This window comes from Labrus mixtus, chromosome 22, assembly GCF_963584025.1.
Source record: "Labrus mixtus chromosome 22, fLabMix1.1, whole genome shotgun sequence".
Lineage (NCBI taxonomy): Eukaryota > Metazoa > Chordata > Actinopteri > Labriformes > Labridae > Labrus > Labrus mixtus.
The window spans coordinates 20,086,276-20,110,275 of record NC_083633.1 but is presented as its reverse complement, the minus strand read 5'-3'; the positions used below and the strand labels follow the sequence as shown (position 1 = coordinate 20,110,275).

Below are 24,000 nucleotides of genomic sequence, written 5' to 3'. Positions count from 1 at the left end.
AAGAACCATCATAAGAACCATCATAAGAACCATCACAAGAACCATCATAAGAACCATTATAAGAACCATCATAAGAACCATTATAAGAACCATCACAAGAACCATCACAAGAACCATCATAAGAACCATCATAAGAACCATCATAAGAACCATCATAAGAACCCAGGCAACACAAGAACCATCATAAGAACCATTATAAGAACCATCATAAGAACCATTATAAGAACCATCATAAGAACCATCATAAGAACCATCACAAGAACCATCACAAGAACCATCACAAGAACCATCATAAGAACCATCATAAGAACCATCATAAGAACCCAACAACACGAGCTGAGACCAAGAGGACCAAAGATTTAAAAAGATGTAAGAAACTAAAAGAGCTAAAAGCAAATCAAAAGAGAACAGCAATAAGAAGGTAAGAGCAGGAAAAGAAATAGAATAAATTCTAAAAAAAAACAAAAAAACAACAATAATATTAATAAAAATAAAAAGTATTTATACATATTAAACATAAATAGACAAAGTAAGTAAGATAAAAAATTACAAAGTTAAAGCATAAGATAAGAGCATAAATAAAAGGACAGTAAGAGTCTACACAAGAATAAAGATGCTGTGTGACTGACATGTTTAATTATTGATCTTTTTATGAAGTGATGCAGAACAGTCTGCAAAAAATAGGACCAATCAGAAAGGAGCAGGAACTAATGATAGTAGAACAAATCTACTACAAATCTATGAAGGACAACACCGCCAGAAACCAGCCGTCATCAGACCTGAGGACAGGATACAGGAGACAAGAGATAGAAGACAGGAGACGAGATGCAAGATTTTATTTTGCCTTTTTTTAATCACATATTAACAGATTTCTTTAAAATAATGTAAACCACCTTGAAGGTGTCGGCCTGGGTTCACATCTGACCTTTGGCTCCTTTTCCCGCATGTCATTCCCCACCCTCTCTCTCTCTCTCTCTCTCTCTCTCTCTCTCTCGTCCTGTCCCTACAATAAATACACCAGAAAGCCCGAAAATTAATCTGAACTAAATCATGCAATCAGACTTTTAAACAACTTTTAGAGCAGTTCAGTTTGGTCGGTGATGCTTCCTGTTTGTTCCTATGTTTTAAATAAATCTTTAAATGTAGACATATCTTACAACATTTACTCTGCATGTATATATATAAGTCATAAATCTGTAGTCTGGAGGATGCAAGCAGAGCGGCTCAGAGCAGCCAGCTAATCCAATAAGAATCTTTAGTTTCACTCCGTCTGAGTTCAGATGTAATCCGGATGTTTTCCGATTTACCTTGCAGGTCAACTCCACCAATCCTCTAAATCCCCGAAAAGATCCACAGTAAAGAAGATTAGAGACAAAAAGCCGGAGCAGCGACTTTAAGACCTCCAACAGGAGAGGGAGGTTTAATCCGATCATGACGTAAACGTGAGCAGTTTCTTAAAAAGCCCCCGCAGCTCCATCATCAACTTACTCCGTCAACCACTTACTCCATCCATCATCAACTCATCCCTCCATCCAGTCAGCAGGTGTTTGTCTTCTCATCACTTTGGGTAGTCGTCTGTTCATCCTCAACAGATCTTTGTTTACCTCCTCTTCATCCTTTCTTTGCCTTGTCTTCATCCTCCCTTCATCGTCTCTTCATAGTCTCCGCTATTCATCTCCTCTTCATCTTTTCATTGTCTCTCCGTTGTCTCTTCATCTCCTCTTCATCCTCTCTTTGTGCTCTCTTTATCCTCGTTGTCTCTTCATCCTTTCTTTGTGCTCTCTTTATCCTCGTTGTCTCTTCATCCTTTCTTTGTGCTCTCTTTATCCTCGTTGTCTCTTCATCCTTTCTTTGTGCTCTCTTTATCCTCGTTGTCTCTTCATCCTTTCTTTGTGCTCTCTTTATCCTCGTTGTCTCTTCATCTCCTCTTCATCCTCTCTTTGTGCTCTCTTTATCCTCGTTGTCTCTTCATCCTTTCTTTGTGCTCTCTTTATCCTCGTTGTCTCTTCATCCTTTCTTTGTGCTCTCTTTATCCTCGTTGTCTCTTCATCCTTTCTTTGCCGTGTCTTCATTGACTTTCATCCTCTCTTCATCGTCTCCTCATCGTCTCTCGTCCTCGGAGCTTCAGTTCAAACCTCCTGCAGGTGAGTTTTAATTTTCTACAGAAATCCTTTTATATTTAATCATCTTTAAAACATTTTGAACAATCTTTCATAATCAGTAAAACTCCTTAAAAAACCTCAAATAATCTGTAAAGAAAAACCATAATTATTTAAAATAATCTGTTAAAAAATCTTTCTCCTCCTATCTATCCTTCTCTCTCTCTCGCTCTCTCTCTCTCTCTCTGAGATCATATTACTCTAGTCACTATCTTTAAATCTTCATGTACTGTGTAAGTTACTAACCACATATTTTCCTTCAGAGCTCCTAAGCTCTCGTCTCGTAGGTTCCTCTAGATCTTTGGGGGGACAGCGTGCAGCTATGAACCCCCTCCCCCCCTCCTTTTGTCCCTATCCTTCTTCCTGCAGCTCCCTCTATCCCACTCTCCAAGCCCAGCACAGTTTCTGCAGAATCATCATGAGTCTGGTTCTGCTCGAGGTTTCCGCCTCTTAAAAGATGTTTTATTTTCTTGCCTCTGTTACTAAATGTTGCTCTGTGCTCATGACGGATTAACGTTGTTGTTTTAACTCAAAGAGTGCAGTAGACACCTTCTCTTTTTGGACAGTAATGAATATAACGTTTGTTGTGAATTGGCGCTTTACAAATAAAGATTGATTGATTGATTTCAAAATCTTTAACAATCTTGTAACATTTTGTCTTTCAATCTTCTGAAGTGAAATCAAACTCTGTGTTTTTTGTTTGTTTGGATAGACGAGAAGACTTTAAAGATTCTTACAAAAAGATCTAAAATAATTGACCTTCAGAGCCGGGGCTGTATCATAACCAGACTGTGACTTTTATTAAGCATGGGTATGATACGACCTCACTCTGAGGATGAACACCTTCACAAATATTCACCTTCATCATCATCATCATCTTCATCACTTTCAATTCTACAACTTATTTATCGAACGCTTTAATCCGACGCCCTTCAGAGAGTAAGAGCAAGGCAAGCGAGGATCCATAGAAAGGAGGAAACGACGTCAGGAAGAGCAAAACAAACAGCTTTAAGTCTGATTGGACACACAGGTGCTGACAGGAAGTGACCAGAGGTGCTGACAGGAAGTGACCAGAGGCAGAGCACATCATCGTCAGCTGTTCTAGAGAGTTCTAATCAGCATCAAAACCATCCTAAAATATCATCATCGTCGTCGTCATGAAGGTCGTAGGTGTTCATAAAGAGCTGGGTCTTTAGCTTTTTCTTAAAGGTGCAGAGGGACTCTTCATTCCACCACCGGGGGGCGACAGAGGAGAAGAGTCTAGTCAGAGACTTAGGACCCTGTTGTGAAGGTTGGATCAGACGCCTTTCATTGGCAGAGCGTAGTGGGGGGGAGGGAGTGTAGACCTGGATGAGTTAAAGTAAGGAGGAGACGTTTTTGGCGCCGGTTTGTTAGCGACCAGCAGAGTTGTAAATGTGAAGTGAGCAGTAACTGGGAGCCAGTGGAGGGAGATGTGCTCTTTTTGGATTATCTGCAGGGTTTTGATAGTGCATGTAGGAAGACCTGCCATAACTCTCATCATCTTCTTACTGAACTCTTTTCAAAGGTTTGTCAAAGTAAACTTCCTCCACAGAGTTTTTCTTTTTTTTAAAGTTTGAATGTCCTGATTGTAATTGTGTTTGAGAAGAACCTGATTGTTTCCTTTTGTTTTTGTTTGCTTCACAATAAAATGCATTTTTAAAACTCATTTTGACTCATTTGCTGCAGTTTTTCATGACACTGATGTCACTTTTTTTTAAAGTTTAGGCCAATTCACAACTTCTCCATTTTCTGTGTCGCCTTTTACTTTGACGTCCGGCTTCGATGTGGAGTCGTTTTTAAAATCCTGAAAATCAAAACGATGTTCATAACAAAAAAACAAACAAACATAAGTCATCTGTTCATCCTCTTCTAATGGTTCCTTTGGTCTACCTGTCCAGGTGAGCTATCTGTTCAGGTACCCTTGTGAGTTTGTCGTTGTGAGACAGACTAATAGGTAAATAAAGGGTTAAATATCAGAACAGGTGATGAAACAGATACCTTACATGCAGGTGATCCTGATCAGAGGAAACAGTTCATATTTTCTAAATTATTTTTATGTAAATATTTAGGACTTTTCATATTTTTATTATATTTAAGTTTTTATTGTTTTAATTTTTATGTTCATGTCGAGTCCACCATAGACTGTAAATAATAATCTTTATCCAGTCTGGGGTCCACCAGGGCGCCCTTCCAGTGGACAAAAAGTGGTAATGCGCCCTCCAGTGGATAAAACTATTCCACTGTAAACATGTGACGTGTTTTTGTTCTCAGGTGACGAGCAGGAGCCCTTTTTACTATTTTGGTCCTGAGTCCACCAGATCCTAGTCTGGAGGATGACTCAGCACATTTTCTCCTGCCCAGAGGGACGGACTTTCTTAAACAGATAAAGTGGATATAGTTTTAAATTGAATGTAAGATAGTTTTCCATAATCAACTGTATCTCTTCATTATCACAGTTCAAAACACTTTGAGGTTTTTTTTCTAATAATTATTCAAATTAACTTTTGTTGTTTTAATCGGTCATATCAAATGTACTGTTTGTTTATAATCACAGTAAAATAAACTTAACTTTTTTTAAATGACAGTAAAATGAACTTTTCCTAAATGTGTTTCTGTGAAGTCCTCCTGTCACGGCAGAGCGGAACTGATGTTCGTGCCCGTGTTTTGTTCCGGTAGGGGATCGTGGTAGCACGCGGGAAGCCTGTGCGAGATGGCGGTCGACACTCAGACCGTGTAGCACTCCTCAGATCCGCCGTGTTTGTAACTTTCTGCCTTATTCATCCCGGCTTCTGACCCGAGATATGGAGGGGGGCAAACCGAACCTGACCCTGGTCTACCAGGCGGTCCAGGCCCTGTACCACGACCCGGACCCGGCCGGGAAGGAGCGGGCGTCGGTGTGGCTCGGGGAGCTCCAAAGATCGGTGAGAAAATGGGGAGAGGCCGGGAGACCGACCCCGCGGGGCGGCAAGGTGGGAGGACGGGGTCCGGAGGGGGGGTCAGTGTGCTCTGAATGGACCGGGTTTTTTCGTTAAACCGGGTTAATTATGGACGGCTGAACCGAACTGCGCAGGCTCAGTGGAACCGGAGCTGCCGTTAGCATCGAGGCTAGGCTAGCTAAATGAATGGAATCAAAACACAAACTGTTAGCTTCTCCTTCCGCTCCGCCAGCCGTCCGTTAACAGCGGAGAGATCAAACGCTGCGGCGGGTTTGATGACGTCATGCGGTTAAAGTGAGATACTCGGAGGTTCCGTGTTTGAGTCTCTTGAGGATTTCCAGCAGGCCTCAGTTAGCATGTTAGCATGGCTAATGTAACTGCTCATGAGTCTCCTGGCTTCACGTTACAGGTTTTTTTTACGTCAGTGGGAGCTGCCTTCACGTCACAGGTCAAAAGTTTACGCCGGTGGTCTCTTTTTCGTGCCCTAACAGGTCAACAGTTTTATGTCAGTGGTCGTTTGTTCAGGTGTGTGACAGACAGGAAGTGTACAAACCAAACCCTGCTGGAATAATTCACATTTCTGCCTCCAGGTGTTTCAGGAAGAGAACTCAGGTAGACCTAAAAAAAAAAAAAAAAAAAAAAATTAAATATCTGTGACCTGTACAGGTGATCCATACAGGTGAGATAATGAATAAATTAAGAGAAATGAGTCCATGCAGGTGTCACAGGTAGTCCTGACTCTTCTGTGTTGTCAAACTGAACTCAGCTGTTTACAAACTTAGACCACCTGCAGGATCAGGGGGGGTCACCTGCTGGATCCAGGTGTCCGCTGCTGGATCCAGGTGTCCCCTGCTGGATCAGGGGGATCACCTGCTGGATCCAGGTGTCCCCTGCTGGATCAGGGGGGTCACCTGCTGGATCCAGGTGTCCCCTGCTGGATCAGGGGGGTCACCTGCTGGATCAGGGGGGTCACCTGCTGGATCAATCTGTTGATTTAGATTCTGGTTCCTGGTGTGACTCAAACACTCTGAGACCTGATTGTTGATGTGATTGTTGACGTGATTTAGGGCTGGGCGATATGGACCAAAACTCATATCTTGATATTGATTAGCTGAATGGAGATACTCGATATATATTGATATATATTTTATTAACAGTGAAAACACATGGAAAATAAACTACCTGTTTGTGAATTTAAAAAGTAATATAATAAAATAAAAATGTTCCTTAAATACAATAAAAGAGAGAGCGAGGAGCAGTCAGTCAGTCATCATCAGTGAGATGAGGTAAAGGTGACCTGGCACCTCTGTAACGTTATTTTAATGCAACATAAACTATATCCATATTAACGATATCGTCTTACCCTATATCTTGTTTGAAAATATATCGATATATCTTAAAAACTCGATATATTTCCCAGCCCTAACTTGATTGTTGTTGTTGTTGTTTTTTTTAAAGGTTTATTTTTGAGCTTTTTGTGCCTTTATTTGAGTGACAGGACAGAGGATAGAGTCAGAAATTGGGGAGAGAGAGAGAGAGTGGGGAACGACATGCAGGGAAAGGAGCCACAGGTCAGATTTGAACCTACAGCTTCCATACATGGGACGTGCGCACAAACCACTGCGCCACCAGCGCCCCAGACTTGATTGTTGTTGATGTGAAGCTGATTGTTGACCTGAAACGTTCCCCGGCAGACGATTCAAGATTCAAGATTTGTATTTGTCACATGCTCATACAGATGTGCAGTGAAATGTAAAGACTGTTCCGCAAGGCCATGCAATAAACACTCAAATCACTAATACACATAAATACAGTAAAATAGAAAAAAAAATATTTGAATATATAGAATAATGTAAACAGTGTAAAGTGTCAGGGTGTCAATGTGCAGATTGGAATGTGTGGTGTGTGTGCATCATGTAATCACAGTTCTGTTTTTGTTTTTAACTGAGGAGAGTTAACAGCCTGATCACGTCTGTGATTGTTGACCGTGTTTCTCACACACAGAAATATTTGTCATGTATGTGGTTACATTAACGCCAGCCTTAGTTTATTCCCCTGCCGTCATAATTAAGTTTTTAAATCTGTGTGAGATCGCCTGTTTAAGATCAACAGACAAGTTGCTCTGCAGGCGAATAAGAGAGAGAGAGAGATAATCGCTGGTAACTTCCTCTTCCTCTTGATGCAATGTCTCGTGTTAAATATTTTAATATTCATTACATTTTTAACCCTCTGATGTCGTTGTTTGGGATTTGTTTCGCTGCTGGCTGCTGTTGATGTTATTCAGCTCTCTCGTAGTTCTGCTGAGTCATTGTAACAACTAGAACTAGGCCAGCGCGATATGAGGAAACATGCCATGTGTGAGAACGCTGTTTTATACTGCTGGATTAATTAACAAAAAGATAAGAGTGCATATTATGTTTAAACTTTAAAGCACAGTTTCTGTTAGTCTTCATGATTTACGCAGCACATGTTCCTCCTGAATCCAAAATAATCCAAGAAAAAGTTTGTTTTCTCCGCTAAATTGATCAGAGGGTAGCTGATCGTTCTCTTTAGTTTCATCTGACTGCATCAACATGTTGTCAAAACACGAGCGTTATACCCAGGCCTCCATCCAACAGGTTAAAACAAAAACACCTGGCTGAAAAAGAAAACATTGCTCAACTACTACCGCGATAACACGATTACTTGTGCAGCCATAACAACATCCCTCCCTCCTGCGCGGACTCGTTGCTGCAACAAGCAGCAGAGATTGCGATTGTGGATTTCTGTTTCAATCCAAATTGCCCCATTTATTTTTGGATGTCTGTGTGCTATGGGGGGGGGGGGGGTGGTCCTGTGCAGCCAAGTGTCATCAAGTGTGATTACATCATGTAGAACAGTTGTGCCGCTCAGGTGTCACCAGGTGTAATGACATCACTTCCTGTCCTGCAGATGTACGCGTGGGAGATCTCAGACCAGCTGCTGCAGCTCAAGCAGGATGTGGAGTCGTGTTATTTCGCTGCTCAGACGATGAAGATGAAGATCCAGACATCCTTCTACGAGCTTCCTCCCGAGACCCACAATGCACTGCGAGACTCTCTGCTGACCCACATCCAGAACCTCAAAGACCTGTCGCCCATCATCGTCACACAGGTAACGTACATGTGCCACCTGAACCCAGCAGGCGCTCAGAACCTGCACCTTTTAGGAAAGCTACTTCCGGTGCTGCCGTCAGAGAGCAGCATTAAATGTGACACAGGTGACTTCCTGTTTAAAATCCAGGAGCCTGTTAATCCTGTCTCTTTAAGCCCCCCTTCTCTCTAACGGTGTCATATTCTACATTGTTAGAATTTCTTTTTTTAAAGTGACAGTACTAGTTTACACTCAGGAAATTTGAGTGGGCGTGTCCTACAACTTTGCTCTAAATTTCTTTATTTCTTTTTAAAAAGATTTGTTTATTAGGAAAACATAAACTTTACAAGCAAATCCACTGTCAATATGAACATTTTGTGGTGTGTTTCAAACAGACACAAAAACATATAAATAAATAATAATAATAATAAATAATAATAGTACATGAATAACCAGAGAAAATCTAGATGCATATACTTAAATAGATTTAGCAAGTGTACTTCTAATATACCCCTATATCAATTAGGCAATTCTATATAGTTATAATATAACTATATTAATCAATCAATCAATCAATTTTTATTTGTATAGCGTCAACTCATAACAAGTGTTATCTCGAGACACTTTACAAAAAGCAGGTAAAAGACCTTACTCATTGTTATGTTACAAAAAGCAGGTAAAATAATTTATTTATTGTTACAAAGATCCGGCCTATCCATCATGAGCACTTTAGCAAAGCAGCAAAAGTTACAGTGGTAAGAAAAAACTGCCTTATTAAAAGGCAGAAATCTTCAGCTGGATCTCCGGCTCATGATGAAACAGTCTTCACAGGCCTAGACTGCACCGGACTTGGAAACGAATAGGGGGAGAGATGGGATAAGATGCAGGAAGAGGGATAGGGGGCAAGGGGTATTACAACTATACTAATAATAATACTATTAACAACAGCATCAATAATTGTAGTAACAATAATTATAATAATAGTTTGTATGGAAAGTAATGATTGAGAAAGAAAGAACACACAAATCCAGTGTCTGTTCACTGGTAATATATCTAATTGTAACAATTGCTATTATTGTTTTAAGTAATAATAATTAAAACAAAGAATTTTAAATTTATTTATTTTATTCTGAAACTTAAACTTTTTGCAGATTTTAAACTCTTGGGACAAATTTGCAACAGTGAATCGGACCCAGAAAAACGTTTTTACCGTCGTGCAGACTAAAGGAAACCTCGAGCACTGATTCAGAATCTAGACAATTATTTAAAAAACATTTCTGCACTGATTCAGACTCCAGGAAAACTTTCTGAAACATCTCGGTGACCCCGCCTCTTAATCTGAAAGTCTGTGTTTCTAATGTCGCTTCATGGAGTTGTTTTGTTTTGACTTGTCGGTTTATCTCTCTCCTCTCTCGTCCTTCTTCTCTTTCACTCGCAGCTCGCTTTAGCGATCGCAGATCTCGCTCTTCAGATGGCCTCGTGGAAAGGATGTGTTCACACGCTCATAGAAAAGTAGGAATTCACACAATCAGCAGAAAGAATGACTGTTTTTCAGATTTGGATTTCTAAGCGGTGTCAGTTTGAACGGTTCTGACTCGCCGTGTCTCTCTCTCTCCCCCCCCCCCCCCCCCCCCCCTCAGGTACAACAATGACATCAGCTCCATGCCCTTCCTCATAGAGATTCTCACTGTGCTGCCGGAGGAAGTTCACAGTCGATCTCTACGAATCGGAGCCAATCGGAGGACAGAGATCATCGAAGACCTGGCGTATTACTCCAGCACCGTGGTCACTCTGCTGGTCAGCGGCGCTTTATTTTTACTGTTTAAAGCCCAACGTTCATCTTTTCCCAGTTAGCCGTTAGCATGTAGCGCACGCTGAGTTCTAATGTTTCTGCTGTTTTGTGTTTGAACGCCAGACGACCTGCGTGGAGAAGACGGGGAACGACGAGAAGATGTTCATCAAAGTGTTTCGATGTTTGGGCAGCTGGTTCAACCTCGGAGTCCTGGACAGCAACTTCATGGCCAGCAACCAGCTGCTCATGGTCCTGTTCCAAGTCCTGGTGAGCTCCTGGCTGTATACTGGTTTATACTGGTCTGACTGGTTTGACTGGTCTGACTGGTTAATTCTAGTTTGTCTGGTTTATACTGGTCTGACTGGTTTGACTGGTTTACACTGGTTTGACTGGTTTATACTGGTCTGACTGGTTTATTCTAGTTTGTCTGGTTTACACTGGTTTGACTGGTTTATTCTAGTTTGTATGGTTTATACTGGTCTGACTGGTTTATTCTAGTTTGTCTGGTTTATACTGGTCTGACTGGTTTATTCTAGTTTGTCTGGTTTATACTGGTTTGACTGGTTAATTCTAGTTTGTCTGGTTTATACTGGTCTGACTGGTTTACAGTGGTTTGACTGGTTTATTCTAGTTTGTATGGTTTATACTGGTCTGACTGGTTTATTCTGATCTGACTGTATTATACCATTTTAACTGGTTTATACTTGACTATGGCCTGACTGGTATATTCTGGTCTGACTGGTTTATACTGTGTTAACTGGTTTATACCAGTTGAATTGGTTTATCCTGGTCTGACTATCGACCGGTCTGATTGGTTTGTTCTGGTCTGACTGGTTGATACTGGTTTGACTGGTTGACAGGTCGTCTGCCTCCTTTATTCGAGGCCTCACATTAAAGTATTTAAATTTAAATGTTCTCGTTTGTCTCCACAGCAGAGGGATGAAACGTCCACAAACCTCCACGAGGCGGCGTCGGACTGCGTGTGCTCGGCTCTGTACGCCATCGAGAACGTCGACACGCACATGCCGTTGGCTCTGCAGCTGTTCCAGGGCGTCCTGACGCTGGAGACGGCCTATCACATGGCTGTGGCCCGAGAAGACCTGGACAAGTGAGGACACAGGAAGCTGCTGTTTTATTGTGTTTTTAAAGTCCGCTGTCGGTCCTTTCAGTCACGCTCCATTCTCTCCTCAGAGTGTTGAACTACTGCCGCATCTTCACCGAACTCTGTGAGACCTTCTTAGAAACCACCGTCAGGAGCCCGGGGCAGGGCATGGGGGACCTGAGGACCCTGGAGCTGCTGCTGATCTGTGCAGGACACCCCCAGTACGAGGTACGGAAGGAAGCAACACGCGTTACAACATGATCTGTTCTTTAGACGTCCTGCTCTCTATGGTCTCTGTGGTCTCTGTGGACTCTGTGGACCCTGTTCTTTTGGGGGTCTCATAATAATCCTGGTTTTGTTTTGGATCCAGGTGGTCGAGATCTCCTTTAACTTCTGGTACCGTCTGGGAGAACACCTTTATAAAATCAACGATGCAGCTCTTCACAGCATCTTCAGGCCGTACATCCAGAGACTGCTGCACTGTTTGGCCCGACACTGTCAGCTCGACCCGGACCACGTGAGTCCTCTGAACCGGTCTACACGGAACCTCCTGTCACTTAGACCGTTGCTGCCCAACATTGGGGTCCAAGCTCCCTTAAGGGGGGCGCCAGCGAACTCAGACTAACTAAACTCATGATAACACACAAACTGGATAGTTTAAAAGAAAAAGTTCACATTCTGAATAAATGCTCTGGCTTCTTATCAGCTCGTTTGTTAAAGGAGTAACCATAGCAACAGGGACAAAGTCAAAGCCTCCATTTGTAATGTATGAAACTCGTTAACAAGCTAACGGCTAATACGAGACGAGGGACTCCAACAATACTTCAACCTGTTTGAAAAATTTGAAGACTTATGGGTCTAAATAGCATAGCAAAAGGTTTTGGCTAGCATAGCATTAGGTTTTAGCTAGCATAGCATTAGGTTTTGGCTAGCATAGCATTAGGTTTTGGCTAGCATAGCATTAGGTTTTAGCTAGCATAGCATTAGGTTTTTGGCTAGCATAACATTAGGTTTTTAGCTAGCATAGCATTAGGTTTTAGCTAGCATAGCATTAGGTTTTGGCTAGCATAGGATTAGGTTTTTGGCTAGCATAGCATTAGGTTTTTGGCTAGCATAGCATCAGGTTTTTGGCTAGCATAGGATTAGGTTTTTGGCTAGCATAGCATTAGGTTTTTGGCTAGCATTTCATTAGGTTTTGGCTAGCATTGCATTAGGGTTTTGGCTAGCATAGCATTAGATTTTTGGCTAGTATTGCATTAGGTATTTGGCTAGCATAGCATTAGGTTTTGGCTAGCATTGCATTAGGTTTTTGGCTAGCATAGCATTAGATTTTTGGCTAGCATTGCATTAGGTATTTGGCTAGCATAGCATTAGGTTTTTGGCTAGCATTGCATTAGGTTTTTGGCTAGCATAGCATTAAATTTTTGGCTAGCATAGCATTAGATTTTTGGCTAGCATTGAATTAGCGTTCTGGTAAACGTATAGATGAAATCCAACTAATTTTCTATTTCCTGTTTATTATGATCAACGTTCTCTTTGAAATGTTTTTTAAAGAATGTGAACAAAGGAACCTTCAAAATAAAGCGCTTTTGTATTCATCAGGAGGGAATCCCGGAAGACACCGACGACTTCGGAGAGTTCAGGATGAGAGTCTCCGACCTCGTTAAAGACGTCATTTTCCTCGTTGGATCCATGGAGTGTTTCTCTCAGGTAACTTTATTACGACTCAGGTGACATAAATGTGTTATCGTGTAAAATGTTTACTTGTTGCCCTCAGTTGTTTTCTTCCTTCAAAGACGTTCTGTTTGTCCTCAGTTGTATTCCACGTTGAAAGAAGGCAGCCCTTCATGGGAGGTGACGGAGGCGGTTCTTTTCATCATGGCCGCCATCGCAAAGAGTGTCGATCCGTGAGTCGCTAAAGCCTTCATACCACAGTTTATTTATTCTTATCCAGAATGTACAGAACACATTGAGGGGACCAAAGAACATTTTGATGAAATAGATACCTAGATGTCCAGAGAGATTTTAAAGGTTACCACATTCTGGGGAACCCCAGACCAACATTTAGGAACATAAAGAGGAACCACAGGAACGGAATGATATAATGTATGGATGCCCCTTGATACAGGGCACCATTAAACTTTATTATTGAGGAATCAAAGGCAAGTTTATTTATATAGCACTTTTCAACAACAAGGCAAGTGCTTCACACAACATCAAAAGCATCATGACAGAGGGAAAAAAATCAAAGAACCATCAGACTTGGTAGAATTTCAGCCTAAAACGTCTCTTGTGTTTCCTTGCAGTGAGAACAATCCAACGCTGTCGGAGGTTCTGCAGCAGGTGGTTCTACTTCCCGAGAGCGTCCACATCGCGGTGCGTTACACGAGCATCGAGCTGGTCGGAGAGATGAGCGAGGTGGTCGACAGAAACCCCCGATTCCTCGGTATGACTTCCTGACCTTGTAGTCTTTTTTTTAATTTTCTTCTTAAATCGTTTGTTCCATCGACTTGAGAACCCTGCATCACCTGTAGAGTTTATTTAGTATGTTTACCTGTGTGTTCCGCCCGTCAGACCCCGTGCTGAACTACCTGATGAAAGGTCTCCGGGAGAAGCCTCTGGCGTCGGCAGCAGCGAAGGCAATCCACAACATCTGCTCGGTGTGCAGAGATCACATGGCTCAGCACTTCCACGGTCTTCTGGAAATCGCCCGCTCGCTGGACACCTTCGCCCTGTCCACTGAGGCCGCCGTGGGACTACTGAAAGGTACAACACTACACCTGTACGGCGCACTCGCACTAGTCTCACAAACTGGACTTGGCGCCCTAAGAGGCCACCAAGAGCCTGCTCATAGGTACACTACCACACCTTTATTATAGAGCACCTGCAGAACACCTGTGACTTGTTTCTCTACCTGTGCAGGTACCGCTCTGGTCCTGGCTCGTCTTCCTCTGGAGAAGATCGCCGAGTGTCTCAGCGACCTGTGTGCGGTTCAGGTGTTGGCTCTTAAAAAGGTGAGTCTCATTTAAATCTGTTTTTTAAAGTTTCTTTAAAACAAAAAAAAAACAAAAACAACCTTTTTTTTTTGTTTTGTTTTTCAGCTTCTGACCGATGAATCAACAAACGGTAAATCAGCTGATCCCACCGTGTGGCTCGACAGATTGGCCGTTATCTTCAGGTGAGTTTACCTGTATATTAATTTACCTGTATTGAAAGCCAGCAGGCAGATTTTCATACTGTTTTGTTTTTGTCCGCAGACACACAAACCCCATCGTAGAGAACGGACAGACACACCCATGTCAGAAAGTCATACAGGAGGTAAGGCACCTGAACTCACCTGAGTTTTACCTGAAGGAGGCGTTTAAGAAAAACATACCCACCTGTATTCAAACAACGGCTTAATAAACTTCAGTTTTTGCATGAGAGGTTGAACCTCAGCCTGCAGACTTCTCTCTCTGTCACTCTCTCTCTTGAGGTTGCTATGGCGATTAAACAGGTTATGGGTAAAAGAGAGTTTGGCATACACTTTGGCGGTCGTAATTACACCTGAGCAGTACGCCCGAGTGTTGTGCAAGTGTTACTGGTGTCAAGTTACCAGTCATGTGACTCACCTGTAAATCTGCAGTTTTTTTCTTACCTGTGACTCACCTGTAGATCTGAGGTTTTCCTACCTGTGTCATGTGACTCACCTGTAGATCCAAGGTTCTCTTACCTGCCATGTGACTCACCTGTAGATCTGAGGATTTCTTACTTGTGTCATGTGACTCACCTGTAAATCTGCAGTTTTTTTTCTTACCTGTGTCATGTGACTCACCTGTAGATCTGAGGATTTCTTACCTGTGTCATGTGACTCACCTGTAGATCTGATGTTTTCTTACCTGTGTCATGTGACTCACTTGTAGATCTTAGTTTTCTTAACTGTGTCATGTGACTCACCTGTAGATCCGAGGTTTTCTTGTCTGTGTCATGTGACTCACCTGTAGATCTGAGGATTTCTTACCTGTGTCATGTGACTCACCTGTAGATCTGAGGTTTTCTTACCTGTGTCATGTGACTCACCTGTAGATCTGAAGTTTTCTTACCTGTGTCATGTGACTCACTTGTAGATCTTAGTTTTCTTAACTGTGTCATGTGACTCACCTGTAGATCCGAGGTTTTCTTGTCTGTGTCATGTGACTCACCTGTAGATCTGAGGATTTCTTACCTGTGTCATGTGACTCACCTGTAGATCTGAGGTTTTCTTACCTGTGTCATGTGACTCACCTGTAGATCTGAGGTTTTCTTGTCTGTGTCATGTGACTCACCTGTAGATCTGAGGATTTCTTACCTGTGTCATGTGACTCACCTGTAGATCTGAGGTTTTCTTACCTGTGTCATGTGACTCACCTTTAGATCTGATGTTTTCTTACTTGTGTCATGTGACTCACCTGTAGATCTGAGGTTTTCTTACTTGTGTCATGTGACTCACCTGTAGATCTGAGGTTTTCTTACTTGTGTCATGTGACTCACCTGTAGATCTGAAGTTTTCTTACCTGTGTCATGTGACTCACCTGTAGATCTGAAGTTTTCTTACCTGTGTCATGTGACTCACCTGTAGATCTGGCCTGTTCTGTCGGAGACTCTGAACACTCATCAGGCTGATAACCGGATTGTGGAGCGATGCTGTCGCTGTCTCAGGTTCGCTGTACGATGTGTTGGGAAAGGCTCCGCCTCCCTGCTGCAGCCTCTGGTCACTCAGGTGAGACACACCTCAGCCTCAGTTTGTTTTGACATTAGCACTGACATGGACTGATTGGATGTTATAATCAGTGATGGCCTCATTGATTGTTTGGACAGGTGATAGAGACACACAAACAGGAAAGTTTACCTGTTCACCTGGTAGTTTGAAAACACCTGTTCATCTTACTTCCTGTTGTCATCAGATGGTGAGTGTGTACCAGGTGTATCCACACTCCTGCTTCCTGTACCTGGGCAGCATCCTGGTCGACGAGTATGGCATGGAGGAGGGTTGCAGGCAAGGCTTGCTCGACATGTTACAGGTAAACACACACTTGTCCACCATTTAATAATACACACACCTGTCCACCAGGTCAACACAAACACACACCTGTCCACCAGGTCAACACAAACACACACCTGTCCACCAGATCAACACAAACACACACCTGTCCACCATTTAATAATACACACACCTGTCCACCATTTAATAATACACACACCTGTCCACCAGGTCGACACAAACACAAACACCTGTCCACCAGGTCGACACAAACACACACACCTGTCCACCAGATCAAAACACACACACACCTGTCCACCAGGTCAACACAAACACACACACACCTGTCCACCAGGTCAACACAAACACAAACACAAACACCTGTCCACCAGATCAAAACACACACACCTGTCCACCAGGTCAACACAAACACAAACACCTGTCCACCAGGTCGACACAAACACACACACCTGTCCACCAGGTCAACACAAACACACACACCTATCCACCAGGTCAACACAAACACACACACCTGTCCTCCAGGTCGACATAAACACACACCTGTCCACCAGGTCAACACAAACACACACACCTGTCCACCAGGTCAACACAAACACACACACCTGTCCACCGGGTCAACACAAACACACACCTGTCCACCGGGTCAACACAAACACACACCTGTCCACCAGGTCAACACAAACACACACACCTGTCCACCAGGTCAACACAAACACACACCTGTCCACCAGGTGTTCAGGTTAAAATGATGATGACCCCCTCCTCTTCCTCAGGCTCTGTGTATGCCGACCTTCCAGTTGTTGGAGCAGCAGAACGGTCTGAGGAATCATCCAGACACCGTGGACGACCTGTTCAGACTGGCCACCAGGTGAGTCAGCAGGTTAATGTTCAGAGAGATGAGAGCGCAAAGAAATCTACCAATAATCTGTTTGAAATCTTCCTATACGTCCTACCTGTATGTACTTGTATATTTACCTGTGTGTCTACCTGTATATTTACCTTCACCTTTAACCGTTGATCTACCTGAAACCACCTGTCGTCTGTCACTCAGGTTTGTCCAGAGGAGTCCGGTCACTTTGCTCAGCAGCAGCGTCATCATACACATCATCCAGTGCGCCATCGCAGCCGCCTCATTGGACCATCGAGATGCCAACTGCAGCGTGATGAAGTTTGTGAGAGACCTGATCCACACGGGGGTCGCCAACGACGTGAGTCCCAAATATTTAAAAGAATAAAAAATCCTCAAAACTTAGGAGAGAACCAGGATTTAAAAAAAGTCGATGATAAATGTTCAACATGAAAAATAGAAAACACGCTCCGTCTGTCTTTAGCACGAGGAGGACTTTGAGGTGAGGAAGCAGCTGATTGGTCAGGCCATGGAGCAGCACGGCCAGCAGCTCGTCACTCAGCTGATGCACTCGTGTTGTTTCTGTCTGCCGCCGTACACACTGCCCGACGTCGCCGAGGTGCTGTGGGAGGTCATGCTGTTCGACCGACCTGTGAGTATAACAAACAGCCTGACTCCTTCTCAGGTGAGGCAGCTGTGATTCTCAGGTGTTGATGTCGTCTCTCTGTGTTTGTTTCAGACGTTCTGTCGCTGGTTAGAGAACGCTCTGAAAGGTTTACCAAAGGAAACAACTGGAGGAGCCGTGACCGTCACTCATAAACAGCTGACAGACTTCCACAAACAGGTCACCAGGTGAGACGGGCAACCGAGTAAACATGAGTAACCGTGGCAACGTGGGTTAGTTCATGTTCAGGGACATGTGGACCAGAGTGAGGCGTTCAGGGACACGTGGGCCAGAGTGAGGCGTTCAGGGACACGTGGGCCAGAGTGAGGCGTTCAGGGACACGTGGGCCAGAGTGAGGCGTTCAGGGACACGTGTGCCAAAACGAGGCGTTCAGGGACACGTGTGCCAAAACGAGGCGTTCAGGGACACGTGTGCCAAAACGAGGCGTTCAGGGACACGTGTGCCAAAACGAGGTGTTCAGGGACACGTGTGCCAGAGTGAGGTGTTCAGGGACATGTGGGCCATTATGAGGTGTTCAGGGACATGTGGGCCAAAACGAGGTGTTCAGGGACATGTGGGCCAAAACGAGGTGTTCAGGGACATGCGGACCAGAGTGAGGCGAGAAATACCAAGAATTCAGAGACACTGATCAAAGATCAACAACAACAAAACGAGTTCTGACTTTGGATCAACATCACACAGGTCACTGTCTGTAACCATGGTAACCACTGTCTCTGTTTTTTCTGTTTAGTGCGGAGGAGTGTAAGCAGGTGTGCTGGGCAATCAGAGAGTTCACCAGACTGTTTCGATAGCTGCAAGCTTCACACAACACAGGTAACTACACACAACTACACACAACACACAAGTTCACACAACACGGGTAACTACACACAACTACACACAAGTTCACACAACACAGGTAACTACACACAACTACACACAACTACACACAACACACAAGTTCACACAACACAGGTAACTACACACAACTACACACAACTACACACAACACACAAGTTCACACAACACAGGTAACTACACACAACTACACACAAGTTCACACAACACAGGTAACTACACACAACTACACACTACACACAAGTTCACACAACACAGGTAACTACACACAACTACACACAACTTCACACAACACAGGTAACTACACACAACTACACACAACACAGGTAACTACACACAACTACACACAACTTCACACAACACAGGTAACTACACACTACACACAACACAGGTAACTACACACAACACAGGTAACTACACACAACTACACACTACACACAACACAGGTAACTACACACAACACAGGTAACTACACACAACTACACACAACACAGGTAACTACACACAACTACACACAACACAGGTAACTACACACAACTACACACAACACAGGTAACTACACACAACTACACACTACACACAACTTCACACAACACAGGTAACTACACACAACTACACACTACACACAACTACACACAACACAGGTAACTACACACAACTACACACAACTACACACAACACAGGTAACTACACACAACTACACACAACTACACACAACACAGGTAACTACACACAACTACACACAACACAGGTAACTACACACTACATACAAACACACAGTACAGGTAATACACAGTACAGGTAATACACAGAGTACAGGTGAGCTGATGGCATTCACTTTCTTTCAGGTTAAATCTTTTGTTGACCAACTTTCAGAGGTGACGGCAAAAAGCTGCGACTGCAGACGACGATCCAAACGGACGAGACGAAACGTAAACAGGATGATGATGGAGGAGAGACTTTGAATGTGAAACAGGAAGCTGCACTCTGAAGGGACAGAGTGAAGTCCTCCAACCCCGACCCCTGACCTCACCTGCAGCAGGTGTCAGGTGGACGGGGTCGGGTCCTGCAGGTGGGCGGGGTTGACAAAGTGAACTGTTGTGGATCAGTCCTGTTGGATCCTCATCAGTTATAAATCGTAGGACGTGCCTGGTCAACAGTTTTTAAGAGAAGATTTATTTTTGGGACTTTGGTCAAGATGTTTTTTTGTCCGTGCCATACAAAGAGCCAAAAGATTTCCCATAATGCTCTTGGCTGAGCGGCTGCCTGTACAGGCTGATTGCTGGAGGATTTGGCGTCACCTTTGACCTTTTAACTTTGATTGAATTTTAGTTGTGTTTTTTTTCCACAAAGTGAGATGGAGTGAACTCTGAGCAAGGAGACAGAGGGACTGACACCATGACATCATCGGTGATGTAGCCTTGTTGAAAACAATAAAAAACAGCTGAAATGATTTTGTGTGTTTTAATGTCGGAGTCGTTCATTTTCAGACCCTCACTTTGATTTTCTGCATCTTCACGCACACTCCTAAACGCTGCTGTTCATCAGAAGGTGTTTTGATTTTATTTTAATCCTGCAGTTCCTTGTGTGTCCACTAGAGGCTGACTGCAGGAGCACAGGAAGTCACACACACCCATTCTAAGCAGCAGAGATTAAAATGTTTACAGCCTGGTTCAAAAAACAAAATGTCTGATTAGCTCATGTCTCGATTGACACACACTGTACGGGGGAGTATATTTGAATAACTCACTTTTGAATTGATGAAGGATAAGAGTTATTCAGCTGACCTGATTGATGGCGGACACGGTGTAACGGTTTGTCAAGAGGCTTAAAACACGCCTTTTTACAGCGCAGGTCACACCTACACATTCACACCCTGATGAAGCAAGGACACATCGGACATGTGGCAGCAGGAGCTGGGGATCGAACCCCCGACCTTCCGGTTGAGAGACGACCGACTCTACTAACTTTACAACAGCAGCCCCAGCATGGAGACCGCCATCGGACTCCAAAGTCCCCTGCAGTAACAGATGGGTGATACATATTTACAGTCTATGATGAAGAGGTGTGAGAGTTAAACTGGGAACATTTAAGGAGGTAGGTTTAGGGTTCACATCCTGTTTTGAAAAGGTCAGTAAATAGAAGGTGTTAATCCAACTCAGAGATTTTGGAGGGGAAAAGTTAAAATGAGGATTTTTGGCAGCTGGATTTAATGTTTGTCTTCCAGGTCACTATGGGGCAGAAGTGAGTTAACAAACTTTTAATTCTGAAGTTTAATTTGGAAAATGGACCCGAGGGGGGGCAGTATAGAGCTGTGATAAGAGTAAGCCTCCTGATTTATAAAGTTGATGTAGATGTGGAAGTCTTAAGTTTAGTGAGTACACATCACTGTGTTGTTTGACAAATAAAGACGATTTAGCCGATTTAGTCGGATGTTTTTTCATTTGATCTCTTGAAGACTCCAACAAGGCTAATATTTTATGTTCATACAAACATACATATTATGTATGTTTGTATGAACATATAAATGTATGAATACAGTATATACAAATAAAGACTTCATTGTGATTTATTGTATACATACATATGTTCATACAAACATACATACCAATGTCGAAAAAATAAAAGAAAACGACATGCTAACCTATGTCGAAATTTCTGAAAAAGTGACATATTCCAAATTTGATAAAAACCACACACATATATACCTATGTTGAAAAAATGGAAAAAAACATATATACATATGTACATACATACGTGTGTTCATACATTCATATGTTTATGTTTATATATTCATACATGTGTTCATTCATACCACTTCAGACTTTACTGTGAGTTGGGAAACAGAGGACACAGAGAGCAGCTTGTTTCAGAGGTATTACTGTTTTTATTTCAGAGTGTCTGAGAGAAAAGGCACTAAACCAAACTGGGAGAGTGACACTGACTTTGAATGGGAGAGAGCGAGAGAGAGAGATGCAGAGGAGTGGAGACAGGTTTAAATAAACATTAATAAAGTTTTCACAACACCAGGCATACAAACACACCAAACATCCACACACACGCACACACTATCTACACGTCCTGATTGATTAAATACAGCAGGCTGAAAACACCAGGAGCTTATAAAGGACAGTTCCGCAAATATTTGTTTGTCAAAATATCTAAACATGCCCGAACATCATGAGGAGTTTCACAGCAAAAGTGTAGTGTTTCAGTTTCTCTTTGTCTTTCATGAAAAACCCCGGGAGCCAGCCTGACAACAACAACAACAACAACAACAAAATAAAGCATTAACTCTTAGAGAGATCATAAATAAAATGTTTCCTGCAGACAGCCTCATTCAGACGGGATTATCGTCTCAGTGATTCGACTCACCGTCCATAAATTTAGCGTAGAAATCAGGGAAGACAGATCGACACCTTCCTGAGAATCATCTCGTTTGAAAGTTGTCTTTAGTGTTTTTTTGTTTTCCCGTTTAGTTGTCTCTACTTCTGTGAATACTCTGAAAACTCAGCGTACTTTTAGGAGACGTACATCGAGTCTGAATGAGGCTTTGATTATCTTTGCATCCAACTGTACTTCATCAAATCCTGGAAATAAACTTTCTTCATAACTTCCTACAAACTAGAATTAAATATAAGCTTATGGACAGTTTAAGTAAACATTTATTGATTGTTTGGTCTTTGTTTTTTTACTGTGGGGTGACTTATGCGTCTGAACATGTATAACCTACATGAGTTTAGTTGATGATAGACGACTTTACTTAAGGAGTAGAGCAGCAGCAGAACAGATTTTATGTTGCTTAAGTCGCTGTGATAAAGTAGAAGAGCAACTGTTAGTAAAATGAAAGATTTCTAGAGGAAAGATCCTACAGTGTTAAAAGTACAGGTTACAGGAACAGTCAGAGAAGAGGGCCTTAAAGAGAATGTTATATTAGATTTAGTGTTTTGAGTGTTTTTACAAAAAGCCCTTTTAATTCACAAATGTAGTCAAACTTAAAGGTCACATATCCTCCTCCTCTTCTTCAGTGTAAATAAGTCTCAGAGCTCCTCAAAACATGTGTGTGAAGTTTCTTGTTCTAAATCCTCTCTGATCCTGTATTTGATCATGTCTATAAACCGCTCTATTTCAGCCCTGCTCAGAACAGGCTGTTTCTGTGTCTGTACCTTTAAATATGTAAATGAGCTGTGTCTGACCACGCCCCCTCTCTGGAAGGGCTTGGGTGTACTCGGTCTTTCTCGCTCCATGTCCTATTGTTTACGATGAGAAGGCAGACTCAGAGGGCAGAACAAACACCTAGCTGTGGGAGTGTCACCCACCTGGGGGAGGGGCTACTGCCCTTTGTGATGTCATGAAGGGAAAATCTCCAAACGGCCTGTTTGAGCACACATTTTCTGAAAAGTGGAGCAGGGAGAAGACGGAGAGGATGGACTTTTCTCATCATTGGGGGGTTTGGAGACGGACTAGAGACACATATTAGAGTTAGAGGAACATGGAGAAGTGTGTTTAGCAGAACATGTGATCTTTAATAAAATAAATGATGCGTGGGGGAACTTTCATGTAAAATCAAAGTTTTTTTTTCTCACAAAATGGGAACTAAAAGTACGCATGTTTATTTTTACTAACCTTGTTTTAGGACAATGTGTGTTAGTATCAAACTGTGGCCCTCATTCCTCAGCATCTTCTCAGAAAGTTTTTTTTTTAATTTTTGAATAATTTGACTTTCGGGATGATTAAAGCAAAGGTCAAAGGTCCCCAGATCTGTTTAAATGCTTACATATTAAAAATGACATCTTCATTCACATGCCGCTTGTCTTCATATATCGGAGTGTTAACGTGTTCTTCAGCAAAGTAAATCTCATACTTTGGATTCAAACTCTCAACAGAAACCCACAAAAATCACGATATCAGACGTCTCTGTCCTCCAGTCTGTTTGTGATGATTGAAAACAACCACAGTTATTCTCACACACACACACACACACACACACACACACACACACACACACACACACACACACACACACACACACACACACACACACACACACACACACACACACACACACACACACACACACACACACACACACACACACACACACACACACACACACACACACACACACACAGAAGAGAGGTGACGGAAGGAGAGAAGATGGGACCAGATCCAGGGAGGGAGGGAGGGAGGGGCTTCAGGGCAGAGTCTGCTGTGATTGGAGGGGGGCGGGGCTGTCCATCGGTCACAGCTGGTCTTTGAAGTAGCCGAGCTTGGCGACGGACATTTCTCTGCGAAGCTGCATCACCTCCCAGAACATCTGCTCGGCTGGAAACACAGCACAGAGAAACATGATTAAACTTAAAGGAGCAGTCTGTAACTCTGACTCCTAGTGGTTAAAACGGGTACTGCAGTCTAAATTCAAAACATCATAGAGAGCTGTCTCCCCCCCCTCCTCTCTAGAGTCCATGCTCACACAGGTCACCATGTGGT

General features: G+C 42.9%; 2 protein-coding genes across 6 annotated transcripts in view; one reads left to right on the top strand and one right to left on the bottom strand.

The window, feature by feature from the left end:
• Positions 1–4,492: 4,492 nt before the first annotated feature.
• Positions 4,493–24,000, bottom strand: part of rab3ip (RAB3A interacting protein (rabin3)) — a 26,326-nt gene continuing 6,818 nt past the window's right edge. For 3 of the 4 annotated variants that reach the window (XM_061030320.1, XM_061030317.1, XM_061030318.1), the window contains one exon: positions 21,375–23,835. In XM_061030320.1, coding sequence (XP_060886303.1) covers positions 23,753–23,835 — 83 coding nt within the window. In that variant the 3' untranslated portion in view covers positions 21,375–23,752. Of the gene's footprint in view, positions 4,503–21,374; positions 23,836–24,000 lie in introns of those variants that run through there. The other variant, XR_009666076.1, reaches the window with a different exon arrangement.
• Positions 4,857–19,963, top strand: tnpo3 (transportin 3). 2 transcript variants are annotated; one of them, XM_061030315.1, is made up of 23 exons: positions 4,857–5,101; positions 8,048–8,248; positions 9,666–9,739; positions 9,868–10,024; positions 10,143–10,286; positions 10,952–11,127; positions 11,211–11,349; positions 11,492–11,638; positions 12,724–12,831; positions 12,937–13,028; positions 13,428–13,567; positions 13,696–13,887; positions 14,044–14,135; positions 14,223–14,299; positions 14,379–14,439; positions 15,719–15,859; positions 16,044–16,160; positions 16,915–17,009; positions 17,193–17,349; positions 17,473–17,640; positions 17,728–17,840; positions 18,404–18,486; positions 19,387–19,963. In XM_061030315.1, the coding sequence occupies exons 1-22, from the start codon at positions 4,982–4,984 to the stop codon at positions 18,462–18,464; spliced, it is 2,772 nt and encodes a 923-aa protein (XP_060886298.1). In that variant the 5' UTR covers positions 4,857–4,981; the 3' UTR covers positions 18,465–18,486; positions 19,387–19,963. The 2 variants fall into 2 exon arrangements, with proteins under 2 accessions (XP_060886298.1, XP_060886297.1); XM_061030314.1 differs by having other exon boundaries at positions 19,359–19,963.

Excerpts from the sequence above, each read along its gene's own strand:
- tnpo3 (XM_061030315.1), top strand. The coding sequence starts at position 4,982 with ATGGAGGGGGGCAAACCGAACCTGACCCTGGTCTACCAGGCGGTCCAG. Across the intron at positions 10,287-10,951 it reads TGGTCCTGTTCCAAGTCCTG|CAGAGGGATGAAACGTCCAC; the intron begins GTGAGCTCCTGG and ends TTGTCTCCACAG. Across the intron at positions 13,888-14,043 it reads CGCCGTGGGACTACTGAAAG|GTACCGCTCTGGTCCTGGCT; the intron begins GTACAACACTAC and ends CTACCTGTGCAG.